Source organism: Pristis pectinata, chromosome 17, assembly GCF_009764475.1.
Source record: "Pristis pectinata isolate sPriPec2 chromosome 17, sPriPec2.1.pri, whole genome shotgun sequence".
Classification (NCBI taxonomy): domain Eukaryota; kingdom Metazoa; phylum Chordata; class Chondrichthyes; order Rhinopristiformes; family Pristidae; genus Pristis; species Pristis pectinata.
This window is the reverse complement of record NC_067421.1, coordinates 42,469,166-42,492,140: the sequence shown is the minus strand read 5'-3', so window position 1 is coordinate 42,492,140 and position 22,975 is coordinate 42,469,166. Positions and strand designations below refer to the sequence as shown.

General features: G+C 48.1%; 1 protein-coding gene across 1 annotated transcript in view; it reads left to right on the top strand.

Annotated features, from left to right (window-relative positions):
* mmp17a (matrix metallopeptidase 17a) overlaps nt 1-22,975 on the top strand; it is a 76,510-nt gene that overhangs the window by 30,334 nt on the left and 23,201 nt on the right. The window contains exons 2-5 of the mRNA XM_052032454.1: nt 2,304-2,436; nt 7,483-7,612; nt 11,469-11,752; nt 17,442-17,618. Coding sequence (XP_051888414.1) covers nt 2,304-2,436; nt 7,483-7,612; nt 11,469-11,752; nt 17,442-17,618 — 724 coding nt within the window. The remainder of the gene's footprint in view (nt 1-2,303; nt 2,437-7,482; nt 7,613-11,468; nt 11,753-17,441; nt 17,619-22,975) is intronic.

Below are 22,975 nucleotides of genomic sequence, written 5' to 3'. Positions count from 1 at the left end.
CCAGAGGAGCTCTCCCCACTGACTCAGCCAACGGCTCGAACCATCTGCTCCATTAGTGGGATCTTGCTGTGCAAACATTGGCATGTCTGCTATATTAGGGCAGTGACTACAAAAGGCCCTCGTTGGCTGTAGGGTGTTTTAGGATGACCTGAGGCTGTGATGGGCACTACATGCCCTCTTCACGTTACTACCATCAGGGAGGAGGTACAGGAGCCTGAAGACCCACACTCAATGCTTCAGGAACAGCTTCTTCCCCTCCGCCATCAGATTTCTGAACGGTCCATGAACACTGCTTCATTATTCCTCTTTTGCACCATTTTATTTATTTAGTTTTTGGTAACTTATAGCAATTTTTATGTCTTGCACTGTACTGCTGCCGCAAAACAACACATTTCACGACATATGTCAGTGATAATAAACCTGATTCTGATTCCCTCATTCGTCTGTCTCTACCCTCGCCTGTTGCCCGCCTGTCTGTCTTTCACTGGCCCCCTCTTTGACTGTGGTTCTAATCTTATGGAGATCAATAATTTAATAATTGAACTTAGAAATAAAGTGCTTTCATATCAGGCTGGAAGATGCCAGTTGCAGATGATTTAGAAGAGGTAATGATTAAATTACTTTGGGCAGAATAATAATATTTCAAAGAGCAAACCTTTCTCCTGGTTCCTTCATCTCCATTGATTGCGGGATCTGTCCCTCAGCGCTGACCTGTTCCGTGTGTGGGGGCATCTGTTTAACAGCAGGGATGTGTAGCCGTGGCTCAGGTTGAATGCCAGTTCCCCTCCATGAGGGATAGTTATCTCGCCCAGATGGAGTTTGAACCTCATGGAGTAAGCTCTCACCATTAGGGAGGGTGAACCCATGCCAGGAGCCCTGCCTCTGCGTCACAGAAAGATGTGGAGCTTCTGGAGAGACAGATTCAAAGGAATAGGTGAAGGCCGTGAGGCAGGGAGAGGCAGTCACTATCCCGAGCCCTGGTATTAATGTTGGTGGGCTCCTCACAGCTCCCTGACGTAACATGGTTAATGTAAAATTTGTCTTTTAAAGGTAAAATCTATCACCTGCCAGCTCTTGGTCCGCCCCTTCCCCACACCTCTTTATACCGGCTCTCTCCCCTCTATCTTTCAGTCCAGATGAAGGGTCTCGACCCAAAACATTGACTGTCCGTTTCCCTCCACAGATGCTGCCTGACCCGCTGAGTTCCTCCAGCACCTTGTGTGTTGTTCTGGTGCACTCTGCTTTTTCTGTTTCCCGTTTGGCAACATAGAACATAGAACATTACAGCACAGTACAGGCCCTTCGGCCCACAATGTTGTGCCGACATTTTATCCTGCTCTAAGATCTATCTAACCCTTCCCTCCCACATAGCTCCCCATTTCTCTATCATTCATGTGTCTGTCTAAGAGTCTTTTAAATGTCCCTAATGTATCTGCCCCCACAACCTCTGCCGGCAGTGCGTTCCACACACCCACCACTCTCTGTGTAAAAAAAACTTACCCCTGACATCTCTGTTATACCTTCCTCCAATCACCTTAAAATTATGTCCCTTCGTGTTAGCCATTGTCGCTCTGGGAAAAAGTCTCTGACTGTCCACTCGATCTATGCCTCTTATCATCTTGTACACCTCTATCAAGTCACCTCTCATCCTCCTCTCCAAAGAGAAAAGCCCTAACTCACTCAACCTATCCTCATAAGACATGGTCTCCAATCCAGGCAGCATCCTGGTAAATCTCCTCTGCACCCTCTCTAAAGCTTCCACATCCTTCCTATAATGAAGACTAAAGTTCATACACATTCACGGGTGTATTGGGATCAGATGACTCCACATCTTTCACTATTAATCTTAGATTCTCAACTAATCTTAGTTGGCATGGATGAGTTGGGCTGAAGGGCCTGTTTTTGTGCTGTATGACTCCATGACTCAAGAGATTTACCAATCGAAGACGTGTTTGACCACCTTGCAATCCCCAATGTGGTTGGAAACCAGCATATCAATCTGGATTGTGGAATATGCTTATTTCCTGAGCTTTCAGCCGTAGCATGAGGCTGTCCATGGTTGGTTAAAAAAATGTTTGGATTTCATGAGCAGTTTTTTTCCATACTGCCAATGAATGTCAGGTGATTCTGACAGCTTGAATGATTTTTGTTATTTATTCATTTTTGTGATGTGGTTGTCAGTGGCAAGGCAGGAGACTAGGATTTAGGCTGATAAAGATACGGTTGGATTGCTACTTCAGACTCGAGAGTACCTGTAGTTGGGATCCTGCTGTGTTACACTGCTGACCTCTCTTCCTCTGCAGGAATGGTTGACCAAGTTTGGATACCTGCCACCAGCAGATCCTGTCACCGGACAACTTCAAATCCAAGAAGCGTTGACCAAAGCCATTAAAGCCATGCAGAAGTTTGCTGGGCTTGAGATCAACGGAGTGATAGGTAGGTGCCATGAATCTGAAGCAGAATTAACACACAACAGTCCAGCACTGAACAGGCCATTTGGCCCACAATGTTGTGCCGATCTTGATGCCAATTTATACTAAATGTCCTCCTCCTGTGTATCATCCACATCCCTCCATTCCCTTCATATTCATGTGTCTATCTAAAAGCCTCTTAAACACCACCAAACTGCCTGCTTCCACTACTACCCCCGGTAACCCATTCCGGGCACCCACCACTCTCTGCATAAAAAACATGCCCCTCACGTCGCCTTACAACTTCCCCCCCTCTAACCTTAAAAGCACGTCCTCTGGTGTTTGACATTTCTACCCTGAGGAAAAGGTTCTGACTGCCTACCCTATCTATGCCTCTCTTAATTTTAAAATCCTCCATCAGGTCTCCCCTCAGCCTCCGCTGCTTCAGAGAAACCAACCCAAGTTTGTCCAACCTGTCCTTGTAGTCCATACGCTCTAATCCAAGCAGCATCCTGGTGAACCTCTTCTGCACTCTCTCCACAGTCTCATTTGATTACATTTCAAAGGCACTTTTTCAACCAGTAACAATTCCACAATATTCAGAAGAAGAATCAAAAGCACATTGATGCTGGAAATTGGAAGCAAAGTGACAAAGTGTTGCAAAGACTCAGCAAGTCTGGCAGCATCTGAGGAGACAGAGTTAATATTTAGGCCCACTAGAAACTGCAGTCCACCCATGGATGTGACTGTACAGATAATTTTTCATTTGCAGGGACTAATTTTATGAGGAAAATGGGGGCATAGGTTTAGGGTGAGAGGGGAAAGATTTAAAAGGGACCTGAGGGGCAACTTTTTCACACAGAGGGTGGTGAGTGTATGGAACGAGCTGCCAGAGGAAGTGGGTGAGGCAGGTACAATAGTATCATTTAAGAAGCACCTGGATAGGTACATGGAGGGGCGGGGCTTGGAGGGATATGGGCCGAACGCAGGAAATTGGGACTAGCTGGGTGGGCACCGTGGTCAGCATGGACTGGTTGGGCCAAAGGGCCTGTATCCGTGCTGTATTGCTCTATGACTCTATGAAACAACCTTACATGAGAGACAGACAGAGCTTTTCACTTGTGAACATTCACTAGTCAAACATCAATTCTTCATTCTGTTATTGTTTTCCCTTGTACTACCTCAATGCACTGTGTAATGAAATGATCTGTATGGATGGCATGCAAAACAAAGTTTTTCACTGTACCTCAGTACATGTGACAATAATAAACCAATTTACCAATCATTGTTCAACAGGCAAGGAAGTACTGGTAATAAGGTAAAACACCGATTTCAGCCCTGCACAACACACACCAGGTTAACATTTGTTCTCCTTCCTTGGAATGTGATCTTTGCTGCAGAGATATCCTGTCCAGGAGCATTAATCATTTGAGAATGCTTCGGAAACGTGGGAGACAATTAATACCAGATATCCCGAGGGGTTCTAACGAAGGGCAGGGAATCCCGAGGGGCTGTGGGGATTCCATGCTTCTCGGTTGGGACAGAAACGGCGTCAGTATTCCAGGTTGGATTGGACAGTGCTGGGAGTGGAGTAAGCCGCTTAGACCATGTGGTACAGTGCCCATATGTGCGCCTGAGAGTATGAGAAGTAGAAGCAGAGGTAGGCCATTCGGCCCCTCTTGCCTACTCTCTATTCAATTAGATCATGGCTGATCTTCTACCTCAGTGTGACAATCCAGCCCTGACCCCCCCCCCCCCCCCCCCCACCGTCCCTCCATTCTCTTAATATCCATGAATCTGTCGTTCTCTGCTTCAAGGGGTCTTCCATATAAGACAGAGATGAGGAGAAATTTTCTTCTTCAAAGGTGGCGAATCTTCGGAATTCTCTGCCTTGTGGAGGTGGAGTCAGTGAACATATCGAAGTGGAGACAGGTATTTGGTCTGCAGAGGACTCGCGGGTTATGGGGAACTAGCAGGAAAATGGAGCCAAGGCGAAGAACAGATCAGCCCTGATCTATTGAATGGTGAAGCAGAGTCAGGAGATGAGTGGCCTCCACCCTGCTCCTGAGATTCCGAACGGGCCACAGACATCAATGTGGATTGGCCAGACTATGTGGCTTCTCTTGTGCTCCCACTGTTGTGTAAAACTTCTCATCATGCTGGAAAATAGAAATAGAACATAGAACATTCCAGCACAGTAATTATCACCCTGCGGCCCACAATGTCCAAACCATATCCCGATGGCAGCATTAAGGACCAGAGATTACATCGGCAAGAGAGGAATTGGGAGCGACAAGGATGGCTCAGGACATGGGAAGGTATTGGAGGCAAATCCAGGGACACATCCAGCGGAACTGGGGGATGTGAAGCATCCTTTGGATGTGCCTACAATGGACAAACTGCCTTATTCATCACCAACTGATTCGGGCTAATGGGGAGGATTTAAAAGAGAGGAAACAAGGTAGAGTTCTCTCAATTCTGGATGTACCTGTGTTGTCCAAACCACAGAGAATATCTCCATTTACTAAGCTGGTTCTATTAAAGGTGACCATAAAAATACTGGATTGTGGTTAAAAATTCATCTGATTCACTAATAACCTACAGGGGGAGGGAAATCTGCCCTTCTTCCTTGGTCTAGTCTACAGGTGACAATGTGGTTGATTCTTAACTCCTCCCTCAGTTCAGGGACAAGTAGGAATAGACGATAAATGCCAGCAACATCCACACTGAGTGAACAAATAAATGAAAACATGTAAATTGTAGGGAAATCAACAAAAAGGGCCCCTAGATACAAGAGAATCAATAGTGAATCCAATAGGGAAATAAAGTGAAATTCCTTTCCTCAGAACTTTAAGACGCACGGGCTCCAGGGTGAACTTTAAGACGCACGGGCTCCAGGGTGAACTTTAAGACGCACGGGCTCCAGGGTGAACTTTAAGACGCACGGGTTCCAGGGTGAACTTTAAGACGCACGGGCTCCAGGGTGAACTTTAAGACGCACGGGTTCCAGGGTGAACTTTAAGACGCACGGGCTCCAGGGTGAACTTTAAGACGCATGGGTTTCAGGGTGAACTTTGAGACACACGGGCTGCAGGGTGGACTTTAAGATACATGGGCTGCAAGCCAAACTGGGTAATTGGATCCAGAACTAGTTTGGTGTTAGGAGGCAGAGTGCAGTGGTGGAAGGATACGTTGGAAGTCTGTGAGCAGTGGTGTACCACAGGGATCGGTGCTGGGCCCTCGCTGTTTGTGATGTATATCAACGATTTGGTTGAGAACGTAGGAAGTAGGATCAGTAAGTCTGCAGATGACACAAAAACTGGTGGTGTTGTGGATAGCGAGGAAGGTGTCTAAGGATACAGCAGAATGTAGATCAGGTGGAAAGTTGGTCTGAGTGCTGGCATTTTGGGAAGTCAGATAGGGGTAGGACATGTACAGTAAATGGTGGGGCACGAAGGACTGTTGACGAATAGAGGGATGAAAGAATCCATTGTTCTTTGAAAGTGGCAACACAGGTGGATGGGGTGGTGAAGAAGGTGTATGGCATGCTCGCCTTCATAGGTCGGGCCACAAAATATAAGGGTCGGGACGTTGTGTTGCAATTCTACAAAACACCGGCACTTGCAGCACTGTGCATAGTTCTGGTCACCACACTGTAGGAAGGATGTGGTCACACTGGAGAGACTGCAGAGGAGGTTCACCTGGAGGTTGCCTGGATTGGAGGACTTTAGTTATGGGGAGAGATATGGAGGCTGAGGGGTGACCTGACAGAAGACAGGAGAGGCACAGATAGGGTAAATAGTCGGAGTCTGTTTCCCATGGTAGGGGTGTCAAAAACAAGAGGGCAGAGGTTTAAGGTGAGAGGAAGGAATCTCAAGGGGGATGTGAGGGGAGTTTTTTTTTACACAGAAGGGGGTGAGACCTGGGACGTGATGCCAGAGGAGGTGGTGGAGTCAGATACAATCACTCCACTTCAGAGGCATTTAGGCAGACACATCAGTGGCTGAGGCATAGGCGGATATGATCCTAATGTGGGCAAATGGGAGCAGCACACAAAGTGCTAGAGGAACTCAGCAGGTCAGGCAGCATATGTGGAGGAAGTAGGACAGTCTGTTCATTTCCCTCCATAGATGCTGCCTGACCTGTTGAGCTCCTCCAGCATTTTGTGTGTTGCACTAGATTTCCTGCATCTGCAGTCGCTCTTGTGTGGGCAAATGGGATGGAGTGTAGGTGGGCAAAACAGTTGGCGTGGGTGTGGTGGGTCAAAGGTCCCAACTCAGGTGTCAGTAGGAATGTGGAACTCACCATCACAGGAGGTCGTTGAGGCAAATACTTTAATGCGTTTAAAGGAAATCAGATGAGTATACGAGCGAAAAGGAAATGGAAAGAAATTTGAAAGCTTGAGATAAGGCGCATGGAATTGCAGGAGACTCGGGCTGGGTAGAAGCACGGGCTAGCTGGGCAGCTGGCTGAGTCATTGGGCTCTCCTGCCTAGACGGTGTGATGCAGTGGATATCTCTGAGGGATTTAGGAACCTTTGCTTTACTACTGAACAGAAACAGACAGTGTGACATTTTAAAAGTAAGACTGCAATGTGGGTTTGTATTTACAGAATTTCAAATGAATTCCAGTCCTTTTTTTGCAAACTGATCCTCAATATTTCTCAAGTTTACAGTACTCTATTGCAAATCTCACCAAAGATTTTATTGCAGGATTTTCTTACTGTGCTTTTCATATCTATATTTAATCATTTGAAACAAAAGGAATATAAACAAATTGTGTTTTACAGTATTTTGGACACCAGTGTATCTTTCCTCGTTTTACCTGGCCTTTCCATCTCCCCTTTCCTTGTTTCTCCTGACATACCCACTCTTCTGAGAAGCTTGGACAGAGCTTGTTTGGTTCAAACACCCCTTCCCCCTTGTGACTGAGATCATTACGGCAAGGGGTAGTGGGGGTTGGGAAGTGAATGTAACCTCTTGTGCAGGACCTTGCCCCACACAGTGTGACTTCACCCTGTCTATTTGTTCCATCCTTTGTAAGGAAGCAACCTGACTTATTTGAATTGTAGATGAGGCCACGCTGTCACTAATGAAAACCCCTCGCTGCTCCCTACCCGACGTCACTGACATGGAACTGGGCAGCAGAAAGAGAGCTGTTCACCTCGGGACCAAGTGGAACAAAAGAAATCTCTCCTGGAGGTAATTGTTAACCTTTCCGTCGACCCTTGTGGTGATGATATTGATGGGTATAACCCTGACAAGGTGAAAACCGCTGATCAGCTGCAAAATTTATCAGTTTTACTACTTTAGGAACAAGGTTTGGTCAAAGAAAAGTAATATGTGTAGTACTGTGAATGACTTCACTCTTTATTAATACTAATGCTGGTTGTCTTGTTACCTGCTTGGATTTCCCTCCATTGCTGGTATCAACTAACTAGGTCTTCCTTCCCAACAAATCAAGAGGTAGTCGAGAGGCAGAATATAAACGGGTCTGTGCCCACTGGAGTTACTTGGTGTCAGTCGTAACAACAGAATAAAGGGAGCAGGAGTTGGCCAAACAAGAAGCCCCCCTGACATCAGTCCTCCACCACACCCTGCCACCAGCCTCCCCCCACCCCAACCCTGCTCCAGCATTCAGTAAGTTCATGGCCAATTTGACGTTGGCCTCAGCTCCACTTTCCCACCTGTTTCCCACAACTCTTGACTCTCTGATGTATGTAAATATCTGTCTAGCTCCACCTTGCATGTGTTCATTGCCCCCTCCATCTCCTCACCCACACCCCAGCCCCCTCCCCCCATGGCTGGCTGGGGTGTGGAAAATCCCAAAGATTCACAACCTCCGAGAAACCAAGAGGGGGAACATCCTCCCAACACCCACCCAGTTAACACCAGTCAATCTTGCATGTTTCAATAAGATCACCTCTGGTTCTGCTGAACTCCGATGGTACATTTCCAGCCGTCTGAACCGTTCACCACAAGACAACCCCTTTGTCCCAGGAATTAACAGTGATACTCTGAACTGCCTCCAATGCAAATACATCTCTCCCTAAACAAGGAGACCAGAACTGTGGTTGGTCCACCAGGTGCAATCTTGCCAAAGTGCTGTACACTTGCAACACAACTTTGCCACCTGTCTTCTCCATTGCCCTTGCAGTGAAGGCAAATATTACTTCTGTCTTTCTAATTACCTGCTGTACCTGCATGCTGACTTCCTGTGTTTCATGAACAAAGACATCCATCTCCCTCTGTAAAGCAGCATTCTGTCATCTGACTCCAGTTAAATAAAATTCTGCTTTTCAATGTTTTCCTGTCAAAGTGAAGAACCATCCCATATTGTGCCCCATCTGCCAAATATTTCTATCAACCATGTACCGTGACCTACAGCTCTCTCTTCCCTCAGAGGTTCATGAGTTTGCACTCTGCTCTGGAGACCTGAGCATGAAATCTAATGGGGTACTGGTGCAGGCTGCCGCATTTCAGATGTGATGTTGGATCAGGACTTGCATCGAGTGGCAGGCAGCCACACTGCTGTTGGTCTGTGTGTGGTTAGACCACACGTGGAGTACTTTGTCCAGTTCTGGTCGCCTCATTACAGGAAGGATGTGGAAGCTTTAGAGAGGGTGCAGAGGAGATTTACCAGGATGCTGCCTGGATTAGGGAACATGTCTTATGAGGAAAGGTTGAGCGAGCTAGGGCTTTTCTCTTTGGAGTGACACAGGATGAGAGGCGACTTGACAGAGGTGTATAAGATTATGAGGGGCATAGACAGAGTGGGCAGCCATCATCTTTTCCCCAGGGCGGCAATGGCCAATACCAGAGGATTCAATTTAAGGTGAGTGGAGGAAAGTTTTGGGGAGATGTCAGAGGTAGGTTTTTTACACAGAGGGTGGTGGGTGCCTGGAATGCACTGCTGGGGGTGGTGGTAGAGGCTGATACAATAGGGGTATTTAAGAGACTCTTAGATAGGCACATGGAGGCAAGAAAAATGGAGGGTTATGGGCTGTGCAGGAGGGAAGGGTTAGATTGATGATGGAGCAGGTTTATATAGGTTGGTACAACATTGTGGGCTGAAGGGCCCGTACTGTGCTATTCTATGTGGTAGTACCAACATGCTTTTTGTGGATTCCTATTGTGAACCAACTGGTTGAATCCTCAGTGGAGAAAGCCTGCAGGATTTCACACAATGTAATTCCATGAGAGGAGGAATGGAACAAACCTGCACACAAACAAAAGACTGCAACAGTTGGCTAATATCAACCTCCAGTTTAGCCTGCTGTCAAACCAGGCTAAAACTTTGAATGTTCCTGACTCAATTAGTTAAAATAAAATTGTAATTTGACTAATACTTTCTCCCAATGCAGCAAATCTTCTCTGTTCAAATGAATGGAGCTGCATTTTCTGATTAGGTCTAACCTGACTTGGCCCAGAGGTTGGATTAACTGGTGTAAGGTATTGGGAATCCCCAGCTTGGTAGTGCACAAAGAAATGTAGGACTGCTGGTGTTTCCTGGAAATATTGGCCCATTACATCCCATCAAACTAAGGTAGGTGTTAAAGATCCTATAGACCTTTTCTCTAGCAGGAGCAAGGGAGTTTCCCCAGTATACTGGCCTGAAATTTATCTGCCAATATACAAAAGAGTGGATTCATTGGTCATTATGGCATTGTTGTGCACATTACAAAGGTACCTCCCTTGCTGCAGTGTTCTCCTTGAGATGCTGAGATAGTCAGAATCACTGTTGGAATGCAAGTTATTTCATATTAGAATTACGTAGAATTTTACAACATGGACACAGGCCGTTCAGAGGCAAAACTTTCCTCCTCCTCTGGCCTGATTCTGTCCCTATATCTTATGGTCTTATTCAATGCATTGGGTAACTGAGCCACCTCCCATCTCACTTCATCTCAGACTATCTTACTGTTCTTATCTAGCTTTGCTATAGGACCAACAGCGTTCACTTATGCAGTGCCTAAAATATGCCAAGTCACTCTGCGGGAGTATTATCAAGCAAAATTTGACTGGGCATTGTAGAGACATCGGGAGAGGTGGCCAAACCTCGGACAAGAAGCTGGATTTTAGGAAGCTTCTTAAAGGAAGAGATATTGAAAGTTGGGGATGTGCAGGGAACCCAACAAGGTGGGAGATTGCAGGAGTCTACAATGGGTCTCAGTTACAACTCGATCCAACTAGCAGAGTCTATGGTGGGTGCCTGTTATAACCCGACCCAACCAGTGGAGCCTTTGAGGAGGCGGCTGTTAAAACTTCCAGAAACTTTAATCCAGGATCTCACAGTTTTAGGAGTGGGATGAACTAGTTGCTCTCATGTAGAAGTGGAATGGACTTGATGGGCTGAATGGTCTCCTTCCATTTGCCTTTCTGTGATTTTCTTGCTTCTGCACTCCCATAACACATCCCAGATCACAACTCACTGCATTAAGCAAGCTTTTCCTCTCTCCCTCTGGCCTTTTGAGGATGTCCTTCACTCCATGTGGTCTGATCACTGATCCCACTGCCCCTGGGCATGGCTTCTCCCGATTTGCTTGATCAGAACTCTTCATCATTTCAAACGCTCATATTAAATCATCCTTTAACCTCTGTTCTAAGGATTACTGCCCCAGGTTCTCCAGTATTGCCACAGTAATTGAACCCCCTTGGGGTCCATACTGGGAACTCTACTCTGAACTCTCTCCAAAGCCCTTTGTGAAGCTCACTGTGTAGCTACATATAGCAGGACAAGGGAAATCCCAGTATCAATCCACTAACAGCCCCTGTGACGATTGAATGTTTGTTTTGTTCATTCACCTCACGGCTCACAGCCACTAGTCACCGAGTGCCTTGAGTAATGGTCTGTGAGTGCAGGACCACTCTCAGTCAGTGCACAGCAACAGCCAGTTATTGAGATTTAAATCGTAATGCAAACATCAGTTTCTAAAACGACTTTCATTTTTCATCTACGCTCTGAGAGACCCAAGTGGAATGTGGCTTCTGTTAACGTGAGCAACAGATTTGTTGCCTAATTACCTTGTGGCTCACAGAATGTGTTCACCAACTGCAGGGTGCGAACATTCCCCAGGAGTTCCCACTTGGGTCACGATACCATACGCGCTCTCATGTATTACGCTCTGAAGGTGTGGAGTGACATGGCGCCGCTCAATTTCCACGAGGTGGCCGGGGACAACGCAGATATTCTGATCGATTTCTCAAAAGCCCAGCACAATGACCATTACCCTTTCGACGGGCCAGGAGGGGCAGTCGCTCACGCTTTCTTTCCAGGCGATAACCCTGTGGCGGGGGACGTGCACTTCGATGATGACGAGACTTGGTCATTTAGGTCTTCAGGTAGGGTGAGCCAGCAGCGCCGGGGTGGGTGGGGAGCCGGACCTGGGACCCTGACGGTCTGTGGTTCACTGTCTCCAGGGAAAGCACAGAAGGTGCAGCGAGTCACTGGAAATGGTCCAGTCCAATGCTGATAGTGCCTGTGCTGAGTGAGTTTGATGGACCATCGCACTGAGGGATGGGTGGTACTGAGGGAGGGTCACACTGTGGGGGGATGGTACTGAAGGAGGGTCACACTGTGGGGGGGATGGTACTGAGGGAGGGTCACACTGAGGGAGAAGGTAGCTGTGTGGGAGGGGCAGTACTGAGGGAGGGTGACACTGGGGGGGGTGGGGGGCGGTACTGAGGGAGGGCCGGTACTGAGGGAGGGTCACACTGTGGGAGGGGTAGTACTGTATTGCACCGGGCCGTGCCGTGCAACCGATTTTTGAGCCAGTTCACCAACACCCCGGCCGCCTGTCACTTCTGCGGCCGGGAGGAGACGGTGTACCACGCGTACACAGAGTGCGAGAGGTTGCAGCCCCTCTTTGAGTATCTGCGGGGGCTGCTGCTGAAGTTCTGGTTGCACTTCAGCCCGGCGCTGTTGGTTTACGGGCACCCGGTGCGGCACGGGGAGGGGCGCGTGGCGGATCTCCTGGTGGGTCTCCTGCTGGGCCTGGCCAAGCTGGCCATCCACGGGACGTGGTGGCGGGCGGCCGAGGGTTCCGCAGGTCGGCCTGCCTGCCCGTCTTCCGCACTTACGTGCGCGCGCGGGTGCATTTAGAGAGGGAGCACGCGGTTTCCGCGGGCACCCTGGCGGAGTTCTGCGCTCGGTGGGCCCCTCAGGGGATTGCGTGTGTGGTGGACGGTACGAACGCGATTCTTATTTGAAGTGTCGCGTTAACGGGTGTGGCGTCGCGTGTGTGTTTCGTTAGTATTAGTTTGCATTCTCTACCGTAGTATGTCGTTGCGTAGTTTCTTTTTTTCTGTATTAGATGTAGTGTATTGACACTGGTTGTCTTTTGTAGTGCTTTTAGTGAATAAACGTTTATTATTACAAAAAAAAGGGCGGTACTGAGGGAGGGTCACACTGTGGGAGGGGTAGTACTGTGGGAGGGGTAGTACTGTGGGAGGGGCACACTGTGGGAGGGGCAGTACTGAGGGAGCACACGGTCTCCGCGGGCACCCTGGATGAGTTCCGCGCTCAGTGGGCCCCTCGGGATCGCATGTGTCGTGGACGGTACAAATGTGATTCTTCTCTGCTGTGTTGTGTGGTGCGTCTCGTGTGTGTTTAGTTCGCACCATTTTGCTGTTGTTCTGTAGATGCTTAGTTTATTTTCTTCTCTTTCTGTATTATTTGTAGTGTGTTGGCACTGGTTGTCCTTTTGTAGTGCTTTTAGCTAATAAACGGTTATACATAAAAAAAAGGGATGGTACTGAGGGAGTGCCGCGCTGTGGCACCCACGGATAACAACGCACAGATACCATTAAGGCCCAAGGGCCAGAGGCTGAGTTTGTTCTCCAAGTGGAACAGGTGGGATAAAGGGGATTTAGACCATAACAAGTTTGGTGAAATGTCAGGTAACAAGAGGGGATGGAGTTTAAGAAGTGGAGGGAAGCTGAGAGGATATTTCACACAGTAACTGAATACAAGCAGGAACTGCTGGAGATGTTCAGCTGGTCGGACAGCTTCTGTGCAGAGAGAAAACAGGTCAGTGTTTCAGGTTGATGGTCTCCACCCTGTCACAGACACTTAGAACATAGAACAGCACTGGAACAGGCCCTTCGGCCCACAATGTTGTGCTGAACTAACTAAATGAATGACATCTAATCTAATCCATTCTGCCTGCGCATGGTCCATATCCCTCAACTCCCTGCATATCCATGTGCCTATCTAAGAGTCTCTTAAACGCCTCTATCATATCTGCCTCCACCACCACCCCTGGCAGCGCATTCCAGGCACCCACCACACTCTGTGTAAAACAAAAACTTGCCCCACACACCTCCTTTGAACTTACCCCCCTCACTTTAAATACACGCCTTGTGTTAGACATTTCGACTCTGGGTGAAAGATACCGGCTGTCTACTCTGTCTACGCCTCTCATAATTTTATAAACCTCTATCAGGTCTCCCCTCAGCCTCTGCCGCTCCATAGAAAACAACCCAAGTTTGTGCATCCTCTCCTGATAGCACATGCCCTCTAATCCAGGCAGCGTCCTGGTGAACCTCTTCTGCACCCTCTCCAAAGCCTCCACATCCTTCCTGTAATGGGGCGACCAGAACTGAGTGCAGTCCTCCAGTTGCAGCCTAACCAGAGTTTTATAAAGTTGCAATGTAACTTCCTGAACTCGATGCCTCAGCTGACAAAGACAAGCGTGCCGTACCTCTTCTTCACCACCTCTGTTCCTCTCCCCCTTCCCCTCTCCACAACTTGAAACATTCCTTCCTTCCCACTCTTCCAGGGTCACTGACCTGACATGTTAACTCCCAATGCCTTCTGTTTGAGTATTTTGCCCAGTCTGGAACACACTGAGAGGAGAGCGGTGAAAGCAGGTTCAATAGTGATCTTTAGAAGGCAACTGACTAAAGCTCAGAAATGTTCATGTCTGCAAGGTAGTGAGATTAACTGGGGAGCTCCTTCAAAGGGCTAGCACCAGCCTGATGGACTGAATGTCTTCCTCCTGCACAATGGAATTCTATGAATCTGATTCTATTGGCACAACACAAATATTCCACCTCATATTTTGGATTCTGGCACATGAAACATTGAAGGGTCTTCTCTCACTCTGCACACTCAGTCCTCGTTATCCACTGATTGGCTTTCCACAGATCCTTGCGACATCGGCCCCAGGCCCCAGTTCAATTTTTTTCAAACTACTATAGCTCTTATACATGTGCAGGTTGAGGAACCAATCAGTGTCTGCATAAACACAGTAATCAGCTTCCAGGCCACTTATGTCAAGTGGCTCCCCACTGTGTGATGTTTCAATAGAGCACAGACTTTGTTTACTCAGAGCTGCACCTGGTGATTTCAAAAGCTCCTAAGTTTTAATGGAAGTAGTTTGTTGGTTGATGTTATTTTGGTTTTAAAGTGTTTATTAATGCCTGTTAATGCTTTTGGAACATTGTTGAACATTTATGTCTATTCCAGGAATAAAGGAGAGGGCCTTAATGGTATCTGTGTGTTACCGAGCCCCGATACTTACTCCCAAGGACTAAGTCTATTCTGCTGTGACTGGATCATGGGAGTTTGTTGCAGATCCTCTCTCCCCATTGACATACAGCACCTTTCGGGATGGAATTGGGTTATTTGAAGGAGCTGTCCTCACTGTCCCACTCCTCCAGTCTCCCCCCAGGGCTCCCATTGTGTTTTCAAGAGTTTATTTGCTCACCTTTGAAGGCTCCTGTTGAATCTGTACCCACCGCCCTTCCTGCCAACATGTCCCAGGTTACAGCCACTCACTCTGCATAGAAATTCTCTTCACCACTTTGCAGTGTGAGAAAGACAAACTGATTTAGGATCCATTATTCCAGTAGTTCTTCATATTTAACCTTTTGAAGATGAAGTGGTTCTAATTTCCTGGAATATATTGACATCAGAAATAGATTGATGCGTTCGCTCTGAGAGTGCAGTGCACCTGAACTTCAGAGGAATTCTGCACAGACACCATACCTCCCTTGTTAGAAGGCACTGCTGGCAAGACGATAAAGACATTAAAAGCACATAAAACCTTTCTGTGACAGTGGCGGATAGTTAAACTCATGAAACTAAAATAGGTGCTCACAGGGTCCTGTTGCCGTGTTGTTGAGTGAGTGTTTCATTGAGAAATTCTAACTTCATCTGGTTTCTGCCTGTACTTCAGCTCCAAAGTAACGTCAATAACTAATAGGAGGCAGAGGATAGTGGTGGAGGGGTGTTCTCTGACTGGAGGTCTGTGACCAGTGGTGTACCACAGGGATCGGTGCTGGGACCTTTGTTGTTCGTAATATATGGAAATTACTTGGATGAGAATGTAGGTGGTCTGATTAGTAAGTTTGCAAATGACCCGACAATTGGTGGAGTTTGTGGACAGTGAGAAAGGTTGTCAAAGGACACAGCACGATGTAGATCAGATAGAAAGTTAGGTAGAGCGGCGACAGATGGAAATTAACCCAGACAAGTGTGAGGTGATGCTCTTTGGAGGTCACTTTCTGGTAGGACATATAGATTAAATGGCAAGGACCTCAGGAGCATTGAGCTAAAGAGAGATGTTGGGAAGCAAGTTCATAAGCTCACTGAAGATGTGGGTAGTGAAGTAAACACTTGGCACGCTTGCCTTCATGGGCTGAAGCATCGAGTATAAGAGTTGGGACATCATGTTGCAGGTGGACAAAGCATTGCTCAGGCCACACCTGGAGCATTGTGTACAGTTCTGGTCTCCACACTGCAGGAAGGATGTGGTGAGAGTGCAGAAGAGGTTCACCGGGACGTTGCCTGGAATGGGAGTCTGTAGTAATACGGAGAGATCGGACAGGCTGGGTTTATTCTCACTGGAACGGAGGAGGCTGAGAGGTGACCTTATGGAGGTTTATAAAATGATGAGGGGAATGGATAGGATAAATAGTCCCAATCTTTTTCCTGGGGCAGGGGAGTCTAGGATTAGAGGCCACTGGTTTAAGGTGAGAGGGGGAAAAATTTAAAGGGGAACTGAGGGGTTGTAGAATTCAGAGATCATGTTTGATGACCTCATTGAGGGTGGATACCACTAACTCCAGCTGTGTGTAGGTCAGGATAGGAGGCCTGGTCCAGACACGGTGGAGAAGGTGAGAATGTTCTGAGCGTAAAGGTTTCCCTTGTGGTCCAGCAGTCTGGAGGAAAATAGTGACATGACTATATCCATGTTGCTGTTGGATCCAGAGAGCCCACCCATCCAATGAGTCTTTCTGCAAGCCATATGACACCCATTGGGAGAAGCAGAAGCTGGTGCTTGATGGTCAACATAGAGAGATACAGCAGGGAAATAGGACCTTTGTCCCACTGAGGCCATGCTGACCATCGAACACCCATTTACATTGATCCTACATTAATCCACATTCCCATCAACTCCCCCAAGATTCTACCACTCGCCCGCACACTGGGGGTAATTTACAGTAGCTAATCAACCTACCAATCCACATCATTGGGATATGGGAGGAGACCGGAGCACCCAGGGGAAACCCAAGCGGTCACAGGGAGAAGGTGCAGACTCCACACATAGAGTACCCAAGGTCAGGGTTGAACCCGGGTCCCTGGAGCTGTGAGGCGGCGGCATTGCTATCTGCGCCATTGTGCCAGCCTGAACTCAGTGGGCCGAAGGCCTGCTCCTGTGTGGTGTGACACTATCTCCCTATCTGCAGCAACAACAACTGTTATAATGGATGCTTCACGGGAATGTCATCGAACAAAATTTGACACTGAGCTACATGAGGTTAGGACGGGTGACCTGCAGTTGGTCAGCAATAGTTTTTAGGGAGGGAGATAGGATGTTGTGGGTGTGCAGAGAGAGAGGGGTTGCAGAGCTCAGTACCAAGGTAGCCAAAGGCTTGGCCACCGGTGGTGGAGTGAAGGGAAGCAGCGTTGTGCGAGATGTTGGACCTGGGGAGGAGAGGATCTACCACGGAGCGGCTTGGGAAGGAGGATGAGATGGCCGCTGATTTGTCAGCCCATTTCAGAAGGTGTCCTTCTTTCTTGCAGATCCCCGGGAGATGGACCTGTTTGCGGTGGCCGTCCATGAGATCGGGCATGCCATTGGTCTTCCTCACTCCTCGTCCAACCAGTCCATAATGCGGCCATATTACCAGGGCCCTGTGGGTGACCCTCTCCAGTATCGCCTGCCTTACAATGACCAGCTGAAGATCTGGCAGATATACGGTTTGCAATTTATCCTTCTGCGCCTTTCGTTCACTTGTTCTCCCGAGAGGTCAGATTCTTTTTCAGGACAGGGTTATTCTGAATTCAGTGACTGAGTGTGCTTGGGAGGAGCAGGTGACAATGGAGCTCAAAATTCACCAAAGGGCTAAACATGTAATGAGATTGGTGCTGGGCAATAGGACCAGGGACCCTTAACCCTGTTCCGCCAATCAACGAGAAGGTGGCTGATTCTGCACTGCCACTTCTCTCCCCCGCTGATAACCCTCAACCCCCCACAAACTCTGTCCCTGTCGTGAATATACACTGAGGATGAGAATTTCAAAGATTCACAACTCTTTGAGAGAAGAAATTCCTCCCGTCTCCACTTTATATGGGCAATCCTATATCCTACAGCCTTCCACACCTCACACCAGGGCGAGCATCCTCACCACAAACACCCTGTTAAACCTCTCAGAAGATTTTAGATCTCAACAAGATCTGAACACAAGAGTGCCAGCCATATCTGCTTGAAAAAAGCAACCTCTCATTTAAGGAATTAACCTGGTTGTCCTTCTCTGCACAGTTCCCAAGGCAAGCACATCGCCCCTTATGTAAGGAGGACAAAACTCTACACAGTGTGGTCACACTAAAACCCTGCACAGTTTTGGAGTAACCTTCCTACTTTGATACTTCTTACCTTTTGCAATAGCAATCAACGTTCCAGTTACCTTGCTGTACCTGCCTCTTGTATCAGGACATCGTAGTTCATTTTTGGAAGTTTAGCTCCACTGAAATGGGTTGAGTGGCAGCTGCTGATACTGACTGCCCACCGAGGTTGAAGTTCTAATCCAGAGCCCTCCATGTTTGTCTTGGGATCTCAGTTTTACTGCAGGGATGCTTCCAGAGAATTAGTGGCCACCAAGATGGGACGAGGCAAGGGGCTGGGCCCTCGCTTTAATCGTCCCGACTTCATAGCTTCAGTCACACTGCTGCCACACAGACTCCTGGCAGACTCCCACAGGACAGAACGGTGATTCTAGACAGCAGCCTTCTGTATCTGCCACTGTCCCAGGTATGAAAGGGTTAACATGGGGAGCTTTTGATGGCTCTGGGCCTGTACTCGACGGAGTTCAGAAGGAGGAGGGGGATCTCACTGAAACCTACTGAACGTTGAAAGGCCTGGATAGAGTGGACGTGGAGAGGGTGTTTCCAGTAGTGGGAGAGTCCAGGACCAGAGGGCACAGCCTCAGAATAGAAGGATGTCCCTTTAGAACTGAGATAAGGAGGAATTTCTTCAGCCAGAGCGTGATGAGTCTGTGGAATTTGTTGTCACGGAGGGCTGTGGAGGCCAATTACACCCAATTGCACTCATTGGGTATAATTAAGGCATAGATTGATAGACTCTTGATTGGTAAGGGAGTTATGGGGAGAAGGCAGGAGAATGGGGTTGAGAAAACAAAATCAGCCACGATTGAGTGGCGGAGCAGACTCGATGGGCTGAATGGCCTAATTCTGCTCCTCTACCTTACGGTCCATCACCACTTCATGACATCTCCAATCTTCTTGTACTCAGCTTGGGGACTGGCCAAGTACTTTAGCTAAAGGATTTATGAGTTTTCTGGGCCAATCAATCACTGTGAGAATTTAATAAAAATCAATCCGTCTGGAGGAATATGTTTGACTTCCAGCTGCTCTCTGGGTCAGCAGCAGCAGCAACCGTCACATCAGTTGAACAGGAAATATGTTATTGTGACCGCCCTGGATATTAAAAACTTAGATTTAAGAGCCTTCTTTTATTGTTTAGTTTTGGAGGAAGAGGAAGCGTGATGTGGTTGTTCTGTCTGAGAGTTGGCCCTGACGATCTTTCCTGGTGATAAATGTTCAAAGTGAGGGATGCCTCGTTAGAGACTGGGGAGGGGGGTGTTGTAGCCGGGGGTTGAGGTCAGGGACTGGGGGTCCTGGGTCAGTAACAGGGAAAATGCTGGAATTAGTAAGGAAGGATGATATATTACTGAAGAGCAGGATGGTAGGACTGGGGAGAGTTGGTGTGGGTTTACGAAAGGATTTCTGTAAGGGACTGGAGGAGTGTGGGGATCATGTGAGGAGGTGGTGCAGAGGTGGAAATTCAGCCGTGGATGGCGGAGGAGGTTGGGGAGGGGTGATGACGGACTCCCGCTCCTTATTTGGAGGGGCAAAGGTCAAATCCAGCCCTGCCGACACGAGTGGCTGGGGAGGGTTTAACGAGTGGGACCACGTTAAGGAAGTGGACGGTGAGATGCACAGACTCCGGCAGAGTGACGAAGGGGTTGAGGGTTGGGGAGCAGGTCATAGAGTCATATAGCATGGGAAGAGGCCCTTCGGCCCAACTCATCCATGCCAACTAAAATGCCCATCTGAGCTAGTCTCATTTACCCATGTTTGGAAAAAAGAGTGCAAAAAGGAGTCATAAAAGATTTACAAAGATATTGCCAGGACTTGAGGCCCTGAATTATAGGGAGAGGTTGGACAGGCTTGGCCTTTACTCCTTGGACCGTAGGAGACTGAGGGGTGGTCTCACAGAGGTACATAATATCATGTGGGGCATAGATAGTGTGAGTGGTCTTTTTTTCCAGGGTTGGGGAATCGAAATCTAGAGGGCACAGTTTTAAGGTTAGAGGTGAAAGGTGAAGGGAGAACCTGAGGGGCAACTTCTTTACACAGGGGGTGGCAGATGTATGGAACCAGCTGCCAGAGGGAGTGGGTGAGGCGGGTACAGTAGATACATTTAGGAAGTATGTGGACAGGTATGTGGATGACAGGAGTTTAGAGGGACATGGGCCAAGTGCTGGGGAATGGGATTAGCTTGAATATACTTCCTGGTCGGCATGGACAAGCATGGGCTGAAGGGCCTTCTTTCGTGCTGTACAACTCGATGGCTCTATGACCCAGATCCTTCCAGACATTTCCTATCCACAGACCTGTCAGGTGTTAGCGAAGGGTCACTATGTGGGGTGGAGGACAACCAGGGGGTAGAAGAGGCATCCCCCTTTTTGGACCAGAAGGAATTGGAATTGGTTTATTATTGTCACATGTACCAAGGTGCAGCGAAAAACTTGTCTTGTGTACCCATCATACAGATCAATTCATTACACAGTGCATTGAGGTAGTACGGGGGTAAACAACAACAGAATGCAGAATAAAGTGTAACAGTTATAGAAAAAGTGCAGTGCAATAAGGTGCAAGGCCATAATGAGGTAGATTGTGAGGTCAAGAGTCCATCTTATCGTACTAGGGGACCATTCAATAGTCTTATAACAGCAGGATGGAAGCTGTCCTTGAGCCTGGTGGTACGTGATTTCAGGCTTTTGTATCTTCTGCCCGATGGGAGGGGGGAGAAGAGAGAATGTCTAGGGTTGGTGGGGTCTTTGATTATGTTGGCTGCTTTACCGAGGCCGTGAGAAGCGTAGACAGAGTCCATGGAGGGGACGCTGGTTTCCATGATGTACTGGGCTGTGTCAGGCAGAGCAGTTGCCGTACCAAGCCGTGATGCATCCGGATAGGATGCCTTCTGTGGTGCATCTGTAAAAATTGGTGAGTGTCACAGGGGACATGCCAAATTTCATTAGCCTCCTGAGAAAGTAGAAGTGCTGATGAGTTTCCTTGGCCATGGTGACTATGTGGTTGGACCAGGACAGGTTATTGGTGATGTTCATTCCTGGGAACTTGAAGCTCTCAACTTTCTCGACTTCCATTAAAATAAAGATAACAGAGGGCTTAACCGGCCTTCTGTGGTCCTTCCTATGCTAGGCTAGAGACTTAGATTGCCACCGGAGTACCTGTGGTGTCCCAGGATAGTCTGCGATTCCCACTCCCATCATCCCTGCTAAACCCAACTCCTTTCGTGCTCCTCCCCAACACCATTCCTACACCTCAAACTCCTCGAATCAACAAGTTGTTCTGACACAAAGGAGGCCACTCATCTCATCCAGTCTGTACCAGCTCCTAGACGAGCAGCCCCGTCCGTCCTGCTCCCCCCACTCGTTACCTTGGATGGGCATCTTGGTTAACATGGATGAGTTGGGCCAAAGGGCCTGTTCCCGTGCTATGACCAGAATTGGATGCAGTTGCTCAGCTGTGGTTCCACCAGTGTTTTACAAAGGTTCAACATGGCTCCCCTGCCTTTGGACACTTGGACAGCAACTTGTGCCAGGTAGAAACCAGTCCAGAGCAGAGTGGGTGCCACAGCACCCCTTGGACGCAGTGTTGGACTAGAGGACCAGATGGGTGCAGGTGATCACACGGCTACTGTCTGGGAGAGCAGTGTGCAGTCCCAGTGTGAAGGGTGGGGCCTTTGGCCAGCATTCCTTACTCAGAAATAGAATAACTGGTCACCTCCTCCAGGTGCCTGTGGGATCTTGCTGAGCGACCGTACACTTGGGTGGCTGTTAAGCCCATCAGGATCATCGAGGTTAGAAGCCTTCAAAAGCAGTGGTACAGACCCGTTGGGTACCCCAATGCTTCAGGCTGTTGAAAGTGCTTTCAATATGTACCAAAAAATGTATTCACTGCTTTTCTGCTGGGCACTAGGTTTTACACAGCAGGATCCCACTAACAACACATGGGATGTGAGAATTCGTGCTTTATTGGTGTAGACTGAGCCACGGGTATTAGTCCAGGACACTGCGGAGGGCTCCCTCCCTCCCTCCTTCATCTTTGACTGGTGCCCTTGGGACCTTCTGCATCCACCCAAGGGATCAGATGGGACCTCAGTTTAATGCTCCCTCTGACACTGCAGGGCCTCCTCAGAGCTAGCGTTGGGGGATCGGTGAAGATTAAAGGCTCAGGTCCCTGGAGTGAGAATCGAATGCACAATCTTCTGACAAATTCATTCACATCAGAGACCGGCTTCACAGGGGCCTCCACAGGTGAATCGATTTTCCAAACAAAAACAGGAAAAAGAGTGGGTTAGATTATTTTGAGCCCCCCTCAGTTACCTGTCACCCCTCTCCAAGATTCTCTGGTGTGTGTTCAACAGACACAGGACAATACAGCTCCAGTAAATTCCCTGAGTGCAGCACTATAAATGCGATGGTGACTGAACTGCAAAGGCCATTGCTAATTAGATGTGCCACTCACTGATTTAATACTTAAGCACAATGAAGAAGATTGCTTGGATATAAATAAAAACCACCCACGTTTGTATGGGACTGAGTGATTACACTTTTGGCCTCCTGGGAGATTCAGCTGGTTGAAATGACTCACATTAGCCAGTGATACCAAGGGGATGAAATTAAAATCTTTTTGCAGAGAGTTTACCTGACCACGCTTTCAAATGAAGTGTTTTACAACTTACTCAGTGTAGATTAGGATTCAAAGTCCTTGCCTGTGTTTGAATGTAT